Source organism: Musca vetustissima, unplaced genomic scaffold (assembly GCF_032173495.1).
Source record: "Musca vetustissima isolate MV318-11 ecotype Yass unplaced genomic scaffold, APGP_CSIRO_Mvet_v1 utg431405, whole genome shotgun sequence".
Taxonomy (NCBI): Eukaryota; Metazoa; Arthropoda; class Insecta; order Diptera; family Muscidae; genus Musca; species Musca vetustissima.
Window position 1 is genome coordinate 6,848 of NW_026882065.1, and position 18,156 is coordinate 25,003.

The 18,156-nt window shown below is 35.8% G+C and overlaps 1 protein-coding gene across 1 annotated transcript; it reads left to right on the plus strand.

Moving 5' to 3' along the window:
• Positions 1-442: 442 nt before the first annotated feature.
• On the plus strand, positions 443-15,887 carry LOC133328218 (uncharacterized; the record flags this gene model as incomplete). The annotated part of the gene is made up of 7 exons (XM_061536768.1): positions 443-745; positions 11,101-11,233; positions 11,295-11,475; positions 11,534-11,761; positions 11,823-12,195; positions 15,575-15,706; positions 15,779-15,887. Coding segments are annotated over exons 1-7 (1,459 nt in total), but the record flags the coding sequence as incomplete, so codon positions are not given.
• Between the last annotated feature and the right edge of the window lie 2,269 nt (positions 15,888-18,156).

Genomic DNA, 18,156 nt, shown 5'->3' on the forward strand with positions numbered 1-18,156 from the left:
CTTAATAAATGATATTACAAAACATCACATTTGGCCCAACATTTAAAAACTTTGGCAACTCCAATATAAACCCTTCTAACTTTTGTTTTAATATTTATCGACGTAAATTCATGTTTGCCTTACTTCCTTTTGCCTCAAATGCAAAACTTAACAAATGGTTATGACTAAATGTATTTTGTATTTTTTGTTCTCAGTTTATCCGCATCACTTGATGGTTACGCCAACAATTGAAGAGATCGCTAACGAAAACTACTTCAACGCCAATGGACAACAAGCGGATAAGGACGATAACTGCAATGAAGCAACAAAAAAGCAAAAAGAACAACAAACATCAACTACGACAGCAAAAACAACGACAACTACTACACAAACTTGTGACAATTGCACCGCCAAGGAAATACATCGAGTTACCCCTCAGCTGCTGGTGGATTCGACAAAAACCATGGAAACAACCACTGAATTGTACAGCACCGATTTCATGTGGCATGTAACTTCTCCGATGGCAAACCATAAAACCAATAACAACATACACAACAACAACATCGTCAATTTTGAATTGTGGACACAGAAATATGTTGGAGCTGTGGGCAATTTGGATGCCATACATCTTGATACGTTCCTGGCGGAGACTCGAGCATTTGCCAAAAACGTTGAACTTTATCCGAATAAACTAAGAAATTTACAGCAACGTGTAATGAGAGCCAGTTCACTAACATATCTGCCGTATGTTAAAACTGATTATGTGGTAAGTGTACAGGGAGAGAGAGCGGAGGAGAACGAGGATGAGAGAGATGGGTAATTATTAACTATATTAGGTATATGTACAGTGGATCAGTGGCAATGCAATTGTTATACCTTTGTGTTGGAATGTCAAGACAAATTAAATAGGAGTTCCTCGTGAAGGAGTTCCGTTATGATCACTAAGGGTAAAAAATTCCTCATGAGGATTAGGTACTTGACAAGTATATAATGGAGCCAGCAGGGAAAATTTGCCATAGGTCACACTTGTGAGATATGGATAAAAAATTATGGTTAATTGGTTGTTTAAACCGGAACAAAAAATCGAAATACTTCAGACGAATTCACTAGTTCTTTAAAATTGTGTTCGATCTTTTTTCGATAACCTTTTATATAGGTTATCGGAAAAAGTTTTGGTGAGAACCCTATCTATAATCTTAAGAACGACATTTTTAGGAGGCCAAAAAATAGGAGGCCAAAAATATGTCTCGCGGTATTTAATTTACGGTTCAAAAAAGTAAGAAGGAAAATACGCACAAGTACTCGAGGTAGAAGGATTATATGATTTACATAAATATTTTTTATTCGATCTAACTGACTGAACTTGTCATGTGAATAAATTGCTTGTTTAAAACGGAACCAAAAATCGGAATACGTCAGACTAGTTCTTTAAAACTGTGTTCGAACTTTTTCCGATAACCTTATATCTAGGTTATCGGAAAAAATTTGGGTGAACGTTTTGACTGAACTTGTCATGTGAATAAACAGTTCCCCTGGACCAACGTAGAACGTCAAATCCTGAATGCTTCAGTACAATTTGTGTGTCTGAAGCCTCTGGAGAAATTCGGATAACGCACAACAGAAGAAGACGAATTATTGTACATCTACGATAATATACACTCAACCTTATTTTTATAAAACCACCCTTTCCGTGAGGAAAAACCCCACATTCCGCAAACTTAACAGCCGTTTCTTTTGGAAAGTGCAAATAATCACTTCCAAATTCAAAAAATGGTGGAGGACCTCAAGATGGGGAAAAGTTCCAAACATGATCATATGTCGAAAATTTTATATAATTATAATCCTCCAAAATCCGGAATTAAAAAATAACCATCACTTTTTTCGGACTTTGATCGAGATTATGTCAAACCGTGGACCAATATAAACCAGTACGGAAAGTAGTAAAGTCGGACTGGGACGACTATATGATAACCTTCACCACTATGGGTATATTGCACCTATGTATCCTTACAATTGCTTGTCAATATTCTCTCGATGGAACATACTCATGCCTTTCTGAAACCTATGCTAAATTTAATTTCATTTGGGCAGATTTAGAGAGCTCTGCGTACCATGGGACACATTTATGGAAACGGATTTATAGCAAAATTGATACACGCTATTCGGTACGCTATACTTTCAAAAATTTAATTTCAATCAGACACCTGTTGGAAATACATATGGAAGTTATGGCTGCATCTGCACAAATTGCGGCAAAACGCCATAACGTCATTCAAGTCTCAACTTGATACGTTGTGAAACATTTCGTTTTAATCGAAAAAAAATTAGGAGTTTGGTGCACCATTTATGTAAAATCGGAAGAATATATATGTATATATCGGAGCTATATCGAAATCTTAACCGATTTTCCCGAAACTTACCACACATCATTTCAGACTCAATTCATTACGCTATGCCAAATTTCGCGCAAATCGAAGGATAAATACGGACTTTGGTGTACTATTTACATAAAATCGGTCGAAAATATACATGGGAGCTTTATCTATTTCTGAACCGATTTTCACAAAATTTGAAAAACACCTCTCTAAATTTAATTAAGTACGCTATGTTAAATTTCGTGCAAATCGAAGGATAAATAGGGACTTTGGTGCATCATTTACATTAAATCGGACGAAAATATATATAGGAGCTATATTTAAATCTGAACCGAATTTCATCATTCTAGACTTAATTTAGTACGTCATGGCAAATTTCGTGAAAATAGAAGAATATATGGAGACTTTGGTGCAGTATTTACCTAAAATCGGACGAAAATATATATGGGAGCTATATCTAAATCTGAACCGATTTTCACAAATCGGATCAAAAATGCGACCTGTACTTTGTTTACATTTTAACATATACAGACGGACGGACGGACAGACGGACGGTTATGCCTAAAACAACTCAAAAAGTGATTCTATGCATATTCCTAAAAGGAACCATGTGTCGATCTCGTTTCGTTTTACCTATTACAAACATATGCACAATGACGTAATACCATGTAACACTGTGTGGTGAAGGGTACAAAAACAAACCATTGAGCGGAGTAGTATAGTCGGACGTGGCCGACCGTAACTACCATACCATACACTACCACTGAAGATTAAGTTTCTGTGGATCTATTTTTCGAGCTAGGGCAACATTTCCCTATATTTGCACTCTATTGGCCGATTATATGTCAACAGCATCACTTCCTAACCCTGGCATATTTTCCAAACTTTGTTTTCCCGAGGTGAACGTTTACGCCATAAAGTAAAAATTTGGTCACTTTAGTTTTTGGTTGATATGACCCCCAGAACAAGTCAGATCCCCTTCATCGTGTAAAATTCGCGATGTTCTGCTTATAATTATAACCTCTAGAGCGACTAGAAAATTTGACAAAAATAAATACCATCTCAACACTACCGAAAGTAATACGCGTCATCCTTGGCGATAACTCGAACTTCCACGTATATTTTCAAGGCAACCAGAGTAATACTAAAACCAGTAAGGAAAGTACTAAAGTCGGACGGGGCCGACTATATACCACTATGGGTATATTAAACAGGACTATTAACATGAAATTGGATGAAATAAAATATGTGATATTTATCTAAATGTGAATCTACCTAGATCTATCCATAAAGTATGTAAATCGACTTCAAACAAATATAAATAGGTCATCCGTTGGGCTATGTCTGTACTTCTACAAAACGCAACTACGTAATTATATGCTCAATTTTGTAAGTTGTGCAAAATTTGATGTCAATCTGACTACATGAGGAGTTTGATGCCCAATTTGCTTCAAATCGGGCGAAAATATATATGGAAGCTCTATCCAAATATTAAACGATTTCAAACAAACACGTCACAGGTTAGGTTATAGTAATTTCAGAACGTTTTGTTCCTATCAGCCTATTGGTTCCTTAGTGCGTCAATTACTTAAAATCAATCTATAATAAAAGGGAGCTATATCTAAATCTGGACCGATTTTCACGAAACAAGGCAGACATCACTCTAGGCTCAATTCAGTACGTTATGCCAAATTTCGTGCAAATCGAAAGATATTTAGCGACATTGGTGCACCATTTACATGAAATAGGACGAAACTATATATGGGAGCTATATAGAAATCTGGACCGATTTTCTCGAAACTTGGCAGACATCTCTCTAGGCTCATTTCAGTACGTTATGTCAAATTTCGTGCAAATCGAAGGATATATAGGAACTTTGGTCCACCATTTACATGAAATCGGACGAAGCTATATATGGGAGCGATATCTAAATTTTGACCGATTTTCACGAAACTTGGCATACATCACTCTAGGCTCAATTCAGTACGTTATGCCAAATTTCGTGCAAATCGCAAGATATATGTGGACTTTTGTGCACCATTTACATGAAATCGAACGAAACTATATGTGGGAGCTATATCTAAATCTGGACCGATTTACTCGAAACTTGCAGACATCACTCTAGGCTTAATTCAGTACGTTATGCCAAATTTCGTGCAAATCGAAAGATATATTGGGACTTTGGGGCACCATTTACATGAAATCGGACGAAACTATATATGGGAGGTATATCTAAATCTGAACAGATTTTCTTAAAACTTGGCAGACATCACTCTAGGCTCAATTCAGTACGTTATGCCAAATTTCGTGAAAATCGAAAGATATATAGGGATTTTGGTGCACCATTTACATGAAATCGGACGAAACTATATATGGGAGCTATATCTAAATCTGGACCGATTTTCACGAAACTTGGCAGACATAATTCTAGACTTAAATGATTAGGCTGTACCAAATTTGTGCAAATCGAAAGATATATAGGGACGGTTTACATTAAATCGGTTAAATATATATATGGGAGCTATATCTAAATCTGAACCGATTTTTCCCAATTTCAATAGGGTTCGTCCTTGGGCCGAATAAGTGACCTATGCCAAATTTCATCCAATTCGGATCATAAATGCGACCTGTACTTTGTTTACAATTTAACATGCACAGACAGACGGACGGACATGCATAAATCGACTTAGAAAGTGATTCTATGCATATTCTCAAAAGGAACCATGTGTCTATCTCGTTTCCTTTTGCCTGTTACAAACATATGCACAATGACATAATACCCTGTACCACAGTGTGGTGAAGGGTAAAAATATCAGAATTCGTAAATATTTACATATAACATCCATATCTGAGTACATACAACAATATAATTGGTATCAATTTAAAGGTCAACCATCACTCTTGTATATACTATCAACTTCTCCTGTCTATGTTCTTCAGGAGTAAATATATATCCCATAGAATGCAAAATTTTCCACTTTTCACACAAAAGTCAGGTTGCATTTTACCCGCTACATATTGACCAATCTTATTCTTTGACTGGATCCCCTTCTCCATGCAAATTTTCGTTATGTTCGGATCATAATTGCAGTCTCTAGCACAAAAGAAATGCAGACAAAAATAAAGGTCTTGGTCACCGTCATCCCCTAAATATTAACGCATCATTACCAGAAAGCAATAGTTCATTGGCCAGAACCCATCCTACATGGAAAATTTCGAGACGATTGGCCCATAACTGTGGCCTATATCGTGTTCACTAATTATAATGGACAGATGGAAACACATGTCTAGATGTCTACTCAGCTAGTCGAGATATAAACTAGTAAGGAAAGCAGTAAAGTCGGACTGGGCCGACTATATGATACCCTTCACCACTTTGGGTATATTCTACATATGTATCCTCTCCAAGGAACATACGCAAGTCTTTCTGCAACCTATGATAAATTTAATTTCATTCGGGCAGATTTAAAGTGGACTTCATACCATGGAACAAATTTATGAAAAACGACTTATAGCTAAATTAATACACGCTATTCGGTCGCCGCACTGTTAAAATTTTAATTTCATTCAGACTTCCATTCGAAAAACATATGGAAGCTATGACAGCATCTACATCAATTTCAACAAAATGCAATAACGTTATTCAAGTCTCAACTTGATACGTTGTGCAAAAAATCGTGTTAATCGGACAAACATTAGAAGGTTGGTGCACCATTTATGTAAAATCAGACGTATATATATGTATATGTGGGAGCTATATCGAAACCAGAACCGATTTTTCCGAAACTTGGCACACATCATTCTGGACCTAATTCAGTACTCTATGCCAAATTTCATGCAAATCGAATGATATATAGGGACTTTGGTGCACCATTTACCTTATATCGGACGAAACTATATATGGGAGCTATATTTAATCTGACCCGATTTTCTCGAAACTTGACACACATCATTCTGGATTTAATTCAGTACTCTATGCCAAATTTCGTGCAAATCGAATGATATATAGGGACGTTGGTGCACAATTTACCTTAAATCGGACGAAACTTGGCACACATCGTTCTGCACCTAATTCAGTACTCTATGCCAAATTTCATGCAAATCGAAAGATATAGAGGAATTTGGTGCCCCATTTACCTTAAATCGGACCAAAATATATATGGGAGGTATATCTAAATCTGAACCGATTTTTCCCAATTTCCAAATAAGTGACTTGGGCCAAATTTCATCCAAATCGGATCATAAATGGACCTGTACTTTGTTTACAATTTAACACCTACAGACGGACGGGCGGACAGACGGACGGACGGACATGCATAAATCGACTCAGAAAGTGATTCTATGCATATTCTCAAAAGGAACCATGTGTCTATCTCGTTTCCTTTTGCCTGTTACAAACATATGCACAAAGACATAATATCCTGTACCACAGTGTGGTGAAGGGTATAAATATGGTATAAATGGTGGATCTAGGCCCAATATTTCGCGGCGTTACAAACTCTTGGGTTTGTACAAAGCTGTAATACCCTGGCTACATAGTTGTGTTGGGTATAAAAACAAAACATTTTCGGATTTAATACAGGCTTACTAAAAAAATTACGATATGTCAAGTTAGCCCATTGTGAGTTGGGATGGTACCAACAGATTTGTCCAATTATACTAATCTTCGGAATTAATCTTAATTTTTCGATTAAAACTGATACACCATCAGTCTGATATGAGATTTACAGGTTTTCAAAATGCTGGGTTTCAGAAGGAGTAGACCAATAGGATTCATCAACAGTCTGCAAGACTGGCAGACTAACGAGATTTCTTAATCGTCTCAACATTTTCTAAAATGGAAACACTTGTGTTCGGAAGCCGTTATTAAGGCACACTTTGGCCTTACCAAAGTGTAGCCATGTATGCAGTTTTATGTGCGGGCCACTGTCTTTAATTTCTATTAGATTATTTTGTGTTCAACTTCAACTACAATTTGTTGTCATAGAACCAATTAAACACCCACTCTCATTACATTGCACAGCAGTGGAGAGGCTTGGTGCAAAGGCGGAATATACAATTCCCCCCTAAGTGTATAGACCCAAAAAGACAGAAAGAAAAGAAAGAACGGCAAAAAGTTAAACAAGCAAAACTTTTGCCAGAACAGTTTATTGTTGGTTAAGTTTCGACATAAGTTTGAGGTTTAAGTTTTTCGTTTGATGCCACTCGGCGGTTCAGTTCAGTTCGGTGTGGTTCGGTTCGGTTCGGTTTGGTTGCCTGTAATGGTGTCACTTAATTGTAAACATATGTTGTGGCATGTGTTTATCTAACAGCGCCGTTTCATGTTGCGCTCTTTGGGCACTTGCCAAACAACTGGTGTCGAGTGTGTTGTTCCAAAGCAAGCAAGTGACGCTATGTATGTTTGCCCTCCCACACACCTATGGATCTTTGTGATCCAGGAGGTGTGGATGCCCTGTGAAACGTAGGAAAATAAAGGCAAAATGTAAACTTTTCTTCACACTCAATTGTCAATCCAGAATAACTGTGCCCAGGAGGGGTTTAACTTGTGCCATAATGATGAGAGGGCGTATGTAAGTGTGTGTGGGTGTAACGATGTCCTGTCAATGGTTATTGTTGTAAACAACCATGAGATGACTATCATTGATTTAAATGTCCACCCTCATAGTCGGTTATGTGGGTGTCATCTTAATTATACATCTCATGTGTTAACAAGGGAGTACTCGAAGTGACTTAAATGTGAATATTAAGAAGGCGAGTCGAAATTATGTTAATCTTATTAAACAAAAATTTATAGAAGAGATAAGGATAAGGAACTTTAAGAATTTAAATTGATAGGAATTGGAGGTAGGGGTTTCCAATTTTTTTTATACCCTACACAACTATATTGTCAAGATAATATAACTTTTTGTGGTTATTGGTTCTAGACCCACCTTTTAATATACCAACCGTCATATCTCGATTATCTAAAATTGATCTAGACATGTGTGTCAGATACATACCATGCTTATGGACCAATCGCCACGAAATTTTCCATGTAGGACCGTTTCTGGCCAATAAAGACCCCCATTGTTATAGGGATTACAACACGAAATTTTCCATGGAGAAGGGGATGAGGCCAAGAAATAAACATGGCGGTTTTGATAAAAATCGGTCAATATTTAGCGGGTCAAATGGAGCCCTGATGGATATAGACCAGAGAAGTTGAATGTATGTGGGAGTTATACGTAAATATTTGCGGAGATCTATCTATATTCTGATTTCTATTACCACACTAGAGGAGATATATTTCGCATTCATCTATCTGAAATTTTACACGAGGTTCCGGTTATGGTCAAGGACGACGTCTATATGTTTCGGATACATCAGAATATATATATAGAGAAATCTCGTTTCAAGTCGCCCTATGGGCCACAATATTAAGCCGAACATCACAACGCATCACATGAGAAAGGGAAACTGGTCAACTAATTAGAATGACTGTTTTATTCGGCCAATTTTCAGCCGGTCAAATAAACCAAAACCTATCTGTGTAAAATGACAAAATTTACATAATATGGAAAATGTTCAGCCCGGAAAGAATATTCCGAAATTATGGCAGGTTAAGAAATAATAGCTGTTGTTCTCTAATCGGTCAAACATCGCGAAATATTGCCCAGGTACTGAAGATAGATCCGCAGAAAGTAAGTGTTCCCTGGCAGTTGTGTAGGGTATCATATGGTCGGCCCTTCCGACTATACTGATCCGCTCACTGGTTTTGTTATACCTAAACAGAATTTCACTAGTAGACGGAGTGAAATTCTCGATTTCTCCATTGATATCCGAAACATATCGAACCAAATTAGCATCAACTGTGTAAAAAGGACGTTTAGCTCGGCTGGACCGAACTTTTTTACCTTCCATTAATAAATGCGGCCTTAAATACCTAAAAAGTTGTTTACCCACTAAATTAAAAATTAATCACTTCGCCTAGAAAATACATTGAGTCCGTACAAATACTTAAAATTGGACGAGACATGTATACTTACTTAGCTCTACTGGGCGTCCTGCACTTTGGCAGACTCCTTCTCAATTTGTTCAAATGTGGCTGTTATCGCTCGCACTGTTCGACTAATTATACCCTTCACCACACTGTGGTACAGGGTATTATGTCTTTGTGCATATGTTTGTAACAGGCAAAAATAATCGAGATAGACCCATGGTTCCTTTTGAGAATATGCATAGAATAACTTTCTGAGTCGATTTATGCATGTCCGTCCGTCCATGTATTTTTGTTAACAAAGTACAGGTCGCATTCATGATCCGATTTGGATGAAATTTGGCACAGGTCACTTAATTGGCCCAAGGATGAACCGTATTGAAATTGGGTAACATCGGTTCAGATTTAGATATAGCTCCCATATATATTTTTGTCCGATTTAAGGTAAATATTGTACCAAAGTCTCTAAATATATGTCAATTTGCAGGAAATTTGGCATAGCGTAATGAATTAGGTCTGGAATGATTTGTGTTAAGTTTTCTGAAAATCGGTTCAGATTTAGATATAGCTCCCATATATATCTTCGTCCGATTTAAGGTAAATGATGTAACAAAGTCCCTATATATCTTTTGATTTGCCCGAAATTTGGTATAGAGAAATGGATTACGTCTAGAATGATGTGTGTTAAGTTTCCTGAAAATCGGTTGAGATTTAGATATAGCTACCATATATATTTTCGTCCGATTTAAGGTAAATAGTGTACCAAAGTCCCTATATATCTTTCGATTTGTACGAAATTTGGCATAGCGTAATGAGTTAAGTCTAGAATGATGTATATTAAGTTTCCTGAAAATCGGTTCAGATTTAGATATAGCTCCCATATATATTCGTCTGATTTAAGGTAAATGGTGTACCAAAGGCCCTATATATCTTTTGATTTGCCCGAAATTTGGCATAGCGAAATGGATTACGTCTAGAATGATGTGTGTTAAGTTTCCTGAAAATCGGTTAAGACTTAGATATAGCTCCCATATATATTTTCGTCCGATTTAATGGAAAAGTGCACCAAAGTCCCTATATATCTTTCGATTTGCACGAAATTTGGCATATCGTACTTAATTAAGTCTTGAATAGTGCCCGTTAAGTTTCGTTAAAATCGGTTTTTACATATAGCTCCTATATAAACTTTCGTCCGATTTAATGTATATGGTGTACCAAAGTCCCTATACATATTTCCATTTGCACAAAATTTGGCATAGTGTACTGAAATGAGTCTGGAGTTATCTGTTGAATGTACCCAAAGTGGTGAAGGGTATTATATAGTCGGCCCCGCCCGACTTTACTACTTTCCTTACTGGTTATATTGATGTCATCGGCGTAGAATAGTAATATGTGTTGTTTGGTGTACAGAGTGCCATTTCTGTTTACCTTTGCTGCTACATTAAGACGTGTGCGAACCTTTGCTGTTCAAAAGTAATGACCGAATAGATATTCGCTCCTCGGATCGATCGAACATCTAAACACAACATGATAAATTTGATTTCTCTTGGTATCTATCATCCCCTACGTCAAACCTGTAAAGTAAATATTGATGTTACGATAGAACTCGCACTCTTCGACATAAAAAATCCCCTTCAATATATGAAGAATAGTGTTTCCCTTAGACCCTTATATATAAAAAAATGATCTATTGAATACTAAAAATTTAGACCCATCGGAATAAAGTAACAGCAGTATATAAATAATAGATATGCCGTTTATTTTCCAAAGCTTCCAGGAGAAGGTAATGTAGATGGTATCGATTCGAATGGACCCAATAAAACGGTGTCATTTCTTGGCTCTGAGGCGGATTTATTGCGGACATTTTGTGAGGCACATAATTGTCGCATACGAATGCAACCATGTAAGTATGGAAACCTCTTCGCTACCCCGACACACATAAACCCCCCTATATTTCTTATCAGATGGACTTGATTTTTGGGGTGCAATTTTCGATAATGGTACTTCGGATGGTGCAATTGGTGATATTTATGAACAACGAACCGAAGTGGTAATTGGTTGTCTGTACAACTGGTACCCTGAGGTATGGGAAATATCACAATTTATTGCAAAATCGGCGGTGACTGTACTAGGACCGGGACCAACGTAAGAACAAGTATTTCATTAGGACAACAACAAAATAATAAAATATTTTTGTTTGCAGTCAATATCCACGCTGGCGTACAAATATAATGCCATTCTCCACGGAACTTTGGATATGCCTGATTCCGACATTGGTTATGTGTTCGCTGATGTTTCATTTTGTAAAATACACCGCCTATGGCTGTATGAAACATAAACCATCCAAGAAGAAACATGGTTTGAAAAATTTCGAAAAGGCAATGCTGGATGTTTTTGCTGTGTTTATACAACAACCATCTGTCGATACAGTGTAAAAGATAATTTTTCTAGAAGATGAGTAAATAATAATCTTGGATAAACATCTTTTTCAGGCTCAAACGTACCGCCAGTCGAGTGTTATTGGCATTCCTGTTGTGTGCCACAATTACCCTGGAGAACACTTACAGTGGCCAATTGAAATCGATTTTAACAATGCCATTGTTCTACGAACCCATTGATACGGTCGAGAAATGGTCCAACACTGACTGGAAATGGGGTGCACCTTCGATTGTTTGGGTTGAGACAATATTGGGATCAAATATAACCAAGGAACAACGTATGGCTTCGCGTTTTGAGATACGTGATCATGATTACATGTACAATGCAAGCTTTCGCGATAATTATGGCTTTGGTGTGGAACGTCTATATAGTGGATTTTTAAATGTGGGCAAATACATAACCATACCGGCAGTGGAATCGAAAGTGGTGAGTACAATAATGGGACTAACATAATTCTCTAAAGGTAGAAAAAAACACTCAGACACTGGGGAGGGAAAAAGTACTCACACAATGAGAGGAAAGTTTATTCTATGAAAAACTTCAAAGCACATGTTTTTTCTTCAAAAAATAATACCAAAATTGGAGGATAAATATTTTTTCTATAGCAGAATTTCTTAGATAGTGAGGACAGATTTTTTTCTATAGAAAAAATTCTTCAGGAAAATATAGAAATATAGTATAGTCGGACGGGGCCGACCATACAATACCCTACACAACTTCCATGAAAATCTAACTTTCTGTGGTTCTTTATTCTGAGATTGGGCAATATTTCGCGATATTTGCACACTTTTGACTAGCTTGAGGTCAGCAAATGTTACTAATAATCAGTACAGCACCTCTAATTACTTGTCAAGATTCCCTTCACCGTGGGTTGTGTTGTGATGTTCGGCTTTCGACTCGAAAAGCACAAATAATTAAGTTTTCGGTCCACTTCATCCGAAAAATATTTTCTGATCATCACCTAACATTTTAGGCGTTGTCCTTTACCATAACTGGAACCTCGTGGAACATTTCAAAGCGATCAGCGCTATATTTCCGCCCTCCAGTGTGATAATAGGTTACTAAATAATATATGAATACGTAAGCACCTGTAAATATTTAAGTGTAACTCCCGCATCCGAGTACCTACGACAATATAATTGGTATCAATTTAAAGGTCAACCACTCCTCTTGAATATACTATCAACTTCTCGGATCTATGTCCTTCAGTGGTAAATATATACGCTATAGAATACAAATTTTGTCATTTTTCACACAAAAGTTAGGGTCCATTTGACCCGCCAAATATTGAGCAATGTTTATCAAAACAGGCATGCTTATTCTTTTGACCGATCCCCTTCTTCATGCAAAAATGTTTGGGCCATAATTGCGGCCTCTGGAGCGACCAGAAAAACAGACAAAAATTTAGTATTTGGTCCATTTCATCCCCTAAATATTAACCGATCCTTTCCAAAAACAATAGGGATCTTCATTGGCCAGAACCCATTCTACATGCAAAATTTCGTGAAGATTGGTCCATAACTGTGGCCTGTAACGTGTTTACAAATTATAATGGACAGACGGACGGACGGACGGATCGATCGGTATACATAAAGACCAATATTTCGCGGTGTTACAAACTTTTGGGGCTGCACAAAGCTATAATACCCTGACAACATAGTTGTGTAGGGTATAATAAACACTATTTATTTCTATAGAAAGAAGTTCTTCTGACACTGAGGACATTTTTATTCCATTTATAGACAAATCTTCACTTCCTGAGTCGATTTATGCATATCCGTCCGTCTGTCCGTCCGTAGAACAAAAATGTAAATTGGATGAAATTTGGCACAGGTCACTTATTTGGCCCAAGGACGAACCCTATTGAAATAGGGAAAAATCGGTTCAGATTTAGATATAGCTCCCATATATATTTTCGTCCGATTTAATGTAAATGGCCCCTATATATCCTTCGATTTGCACGAAATTTGTCACATTGTACTGAATTAGGTCTAGAATGATGTATGTTAAGTTTCCTGAAAATCGCTCCAGATTTAGATATAGCTCCATATATATTTTCGTCCGATTTTATGTAAATGTTGTACCAAAGGTCCTATATATCTTTCGATTTGCACGAAATTTGACACAGCTTACTGAATTAGGTCTAGAATGGTGTATGTTAAGTTTCCTGAAAACGGCCCAGATTTAGATACAGCTCCCATATATATTTTCCTCCGATTTGCACGAAATTTGGCATAGTGTACTGAATTAGGTCAGTTATTATGTGTGTTAAATTTCCTGAAAATCTGATCAGATTTACATATAGCTCCCATATATATTTTCGTCCGATTTAATGTAAACGGTCCCTATATATCCTTCGATTTGCACGAAATTTGGCACAGCATACTGAATTAGGTCTAGAATGATGTATGTTAAGTTTCCTGAAAATTTAATGTAAATGTTGTACCAAAGGTATCTTTCGATTTGCACGAAATTTGGGACAGCGTACTAAATCGAGTCTAGAATGATGTGTATGAAATTTCTTGAAAATCAGTTCATATTTAGATATAGCTTTCATATCTATTTTCATCCGATTTTAAGTAAATGGTGCACCATACTCCTCATGTTTGTAATTTTGGCATGAAATTTTGAACAAAACAATCATATAATGATGTAATAGCGTTTTGTAGAAGTTCAGATATAGTTCATATATATTTCCGTAAACCTATTTACATAATTTTGTCCCTTTGTAACAAACGAATGGCATGTTTATGGATTGATATAAGTCGGTTCACATTTAGATAAAGATCTGTTAGGATGCATCGACTTTACTACTTTCCTTACTGGTTTTATCCTGGGACACTGGTGACAAAATTTTTTCTACAGGAAAAATTCCTCAGAGACTGGGACATATTTTTACTATAGAAAAAGTCCTAGGAAACTGAGAACACAATTTTTCTATAGAAAAAAACTTCCTTAGACACTGTGGACTGTCATTTATAGACAAAACCTTTGCCCTCTGAAAATATTTTTTTTTTTCAATTTTGGTATAAAAAACTTCTTCGGACACTGAGGACAGATTTTTTTCTATAGAAAAAATTCCTACGAAACATAAAAAATAAAAAAAATTCCTCAGACTCATTTCTTTAGACAATGACAATTTTTTCTACAGAAAAAAATTCTCGGATTCTGAGGATAGATTTTTTCCTGGAACAGATTTTACGTCACCGTGGATACTTATTATCTATGGAAAAAAAACATCAGACACTAAGAGCACAGTTTTTTGTATAGAAAAAATACGTCAGACACTTAAAAAGGATTTTTCTATAGAAAAAATCCTCAGACATTGAGGACAGATTTTTTCTATATAAAAAAATTCCTCAGGCAATGGTAACAGATTTATTTACCGGACAGATTTTTTTCTGTAGAAAAAAATTATCAAACAAGACAGATTTTTCTATAGAAAAAAATTCTGAAAACTTAGAGCAGAAAAAAATCCTCAAATACTGAGGTCAGATTTTTCTATAGAAAAAAATTCTCAGGCACAAGGAGCCAGGCAATGAAGACAGATTTTTTAATTTATAAATAAATCGCCAGACTCTGAGAACAAAGTTCTCTTCAGTTTTTTTTTCTATAGAAAAACAACCTCAGATACTCTAAACAGATTTTTTTTCTACAGAAAAAATTCCTCAGATCCTCAGGACAGATTTTTCTGTAGAAAAAAATTCTCAGAAAAAAAATGTTGAGACAAATTATATTTTTTTTATATATTAATGTTTAGAAAATAAATTGTAGAGTTTGTTTCCCCTTTTTATTACAATTTCAGATATTAAAAGATGATATATACATAGATTGGACTCGCGCCGCTGCTATTAGAGGTTGGCCGATTATGCCCATTTTGGATCAACATATTTCATATTGTTTGGAAACCGGACTATATATACATTGGGAAAGACTTGTAAGTGATAGGAGAATATTATATTTAACATAATAGTTTATTAATTTTAACACATTTTATTTCATCTCTCAGGCCAGTTATAATTTCATGGATCGTAAACTGCAAGACGTCCTTGTTAAGATAGCCTCAAATGAAAAACCAAAATCACCACCACAAAAACTATCTATTGATCATATCTCGGGTCCATTGTTTATTTTATTATTTGGTTATTTGACGGCATTTGTAATCTTTCTAATCGAAACTGTTGCCAGCCATATCAAGAAACGGTTATGTCAAATTTAAATCAGAAGAGTTTCAGATATGTTTTGAGGTATGATTTGGAATTTAAATTCTATTTTGAATAGTTATTTTGTGACTAATTTTGTTTTACTTTCAGGGATCGTTAATTAAATTGAGGGCAGACATAAAAAATAAACAATGTAATACAACACAAAGTTATATTTAATCACAAGAGAGTGCAATACTACACTTTAGATGCCATTTTCACTTAAATAAACATATTATATTAGTGGAAGTAATCAGATTATTTATTAATTACTACTTTCGACAAGGCTAAACCTGTGAACTTTAATATTTGTATGGAGATATAGCACGATAATATAGATGGTGCTCGCTCACAGATGGTCCAAAGACGAAAATTTATGACGTACTGGAAAACTTGTTTTTTTTTTTTTGACAAAACTGATCATGTGGTACTGTTACTCTGGGGCACCTAGGTCGGTCAATTTGGAATTTGCCTGAGGTCATTATGCACCATGACCAATATTTAAGAAGTTAAAAAATGCGTTAAGTTCGCCGAACCGATCTTTGGATACCCTCCACCATCGTTATACTGACAGTAGCTTGATATAAAAATATAGAGAGCTTACAAAAAGGAAACTTATAGCGATAATATTTAATGGAGATTTTTCCTAACATCGCAAACCCCAAAATGTAGAAAGATTTTGACGACGAAAAAATTTAATTTAGAGGGCAAAAAAATGAGGCCATCACCACCGTACTCACGATTTTATTTCGGAAGGTGGGGTTCAATATGAAATTGTTCATTCCAGGGCCAATATTGACTACATCATGTAGGAATTAGGGACCGATGTGGCTCAATTTAAATATCATAGGGAAAATTGGTAGGTATCATCAATTGGGACTTCTGCCTAAAGGCCCAATGGCAACAAAAATTTCATTTTGGAAATCATAAATTCGAATAAAACCCTTATCACACTAAACCCGTCATAGAAAAATATTTCTGTTAGAGAAACATGAAATTTAAGTAGAAAAATATGTACTAAATGATGGCTTCAAATTGAAGATGTAATACCCTTCACCACTTTGGGTACATACAAGAAATGCTAATACGTACAATATCCGTAGATAGAACAGGCATAGAATCATTGAAGGACCATGTGTGATCTACATAGATATTTGAACCAATTAAAAAACAGTAAAACCAGTAAAAACCAGAAAGTAGTAAAGTCGGACTGGGCCGACTATATGATACCCTTCACCACTTTGGATATATTCTGCATATGTATCCATACAATAGCATGTCAATGTTTCCTCCAAAGAACATACTCATGTCTTTTTGCAACCTATGCAAAAATGTAATTTCATTCGGGCAGATTTAGAGTCGTCTGAGTCCATGGGACAAATTTATGGAAAATGATTTATAGCAAAATTGATACACGCTATACGGTACGTCGCACTGTTAAAAATTTAATTTCAATCAGACACCCGTTCGAAATACATATGAAAGCTATGGCTGCATCTGCACCAATTTAAAAAAAAAAAAACTAATAACGTCCATCAAGTCTCAATTTGATACGTTGTGCAAAATTCGAGTTAATCAAACATTAGGAGTTATGTAAAATCGGACGAATACATATGCATATGTTGGAGCTATATAAAAATCTAAACCGATTTTCCCGAAATATACCACACATCATTCTAGACTCAAATCAATGCCAAATTTCGTGCAAATGATGCACCATTTACATAAAATCGGACGAAAATATATTTGGGAGCTATATCTAAATCTAAACCGATTATCACGAAACTTATCATACATCATTCTAGGCTTAATTCAGTACGCCGTGTCAAATTTCGTGCAAATCGAAAGATATATAGAATCTTTGGTGCACCATTTACATAAAATCGAACGAAAATATATATGGGAGCTATATATAAATCTGTACTGATTTTCACGAAATTTGACACACGTCTATCTAGACCTAATTCAATACGCTGTGCCAAATTTCGTGCAAATCGAAGGATATATAGGGACTTTTGTGCACCATTTACCTAAAATCGGACGAAAATACATATGAAAGCTATATCTAAATCTGAACCGATTTTTACGAAACATTCCACACATCATTCTAGACGTATTTCGATACACTATAGTAAATTTCGCACCAATCTAAAGATATCAATATAAACATTAGGAGTTATGTAAA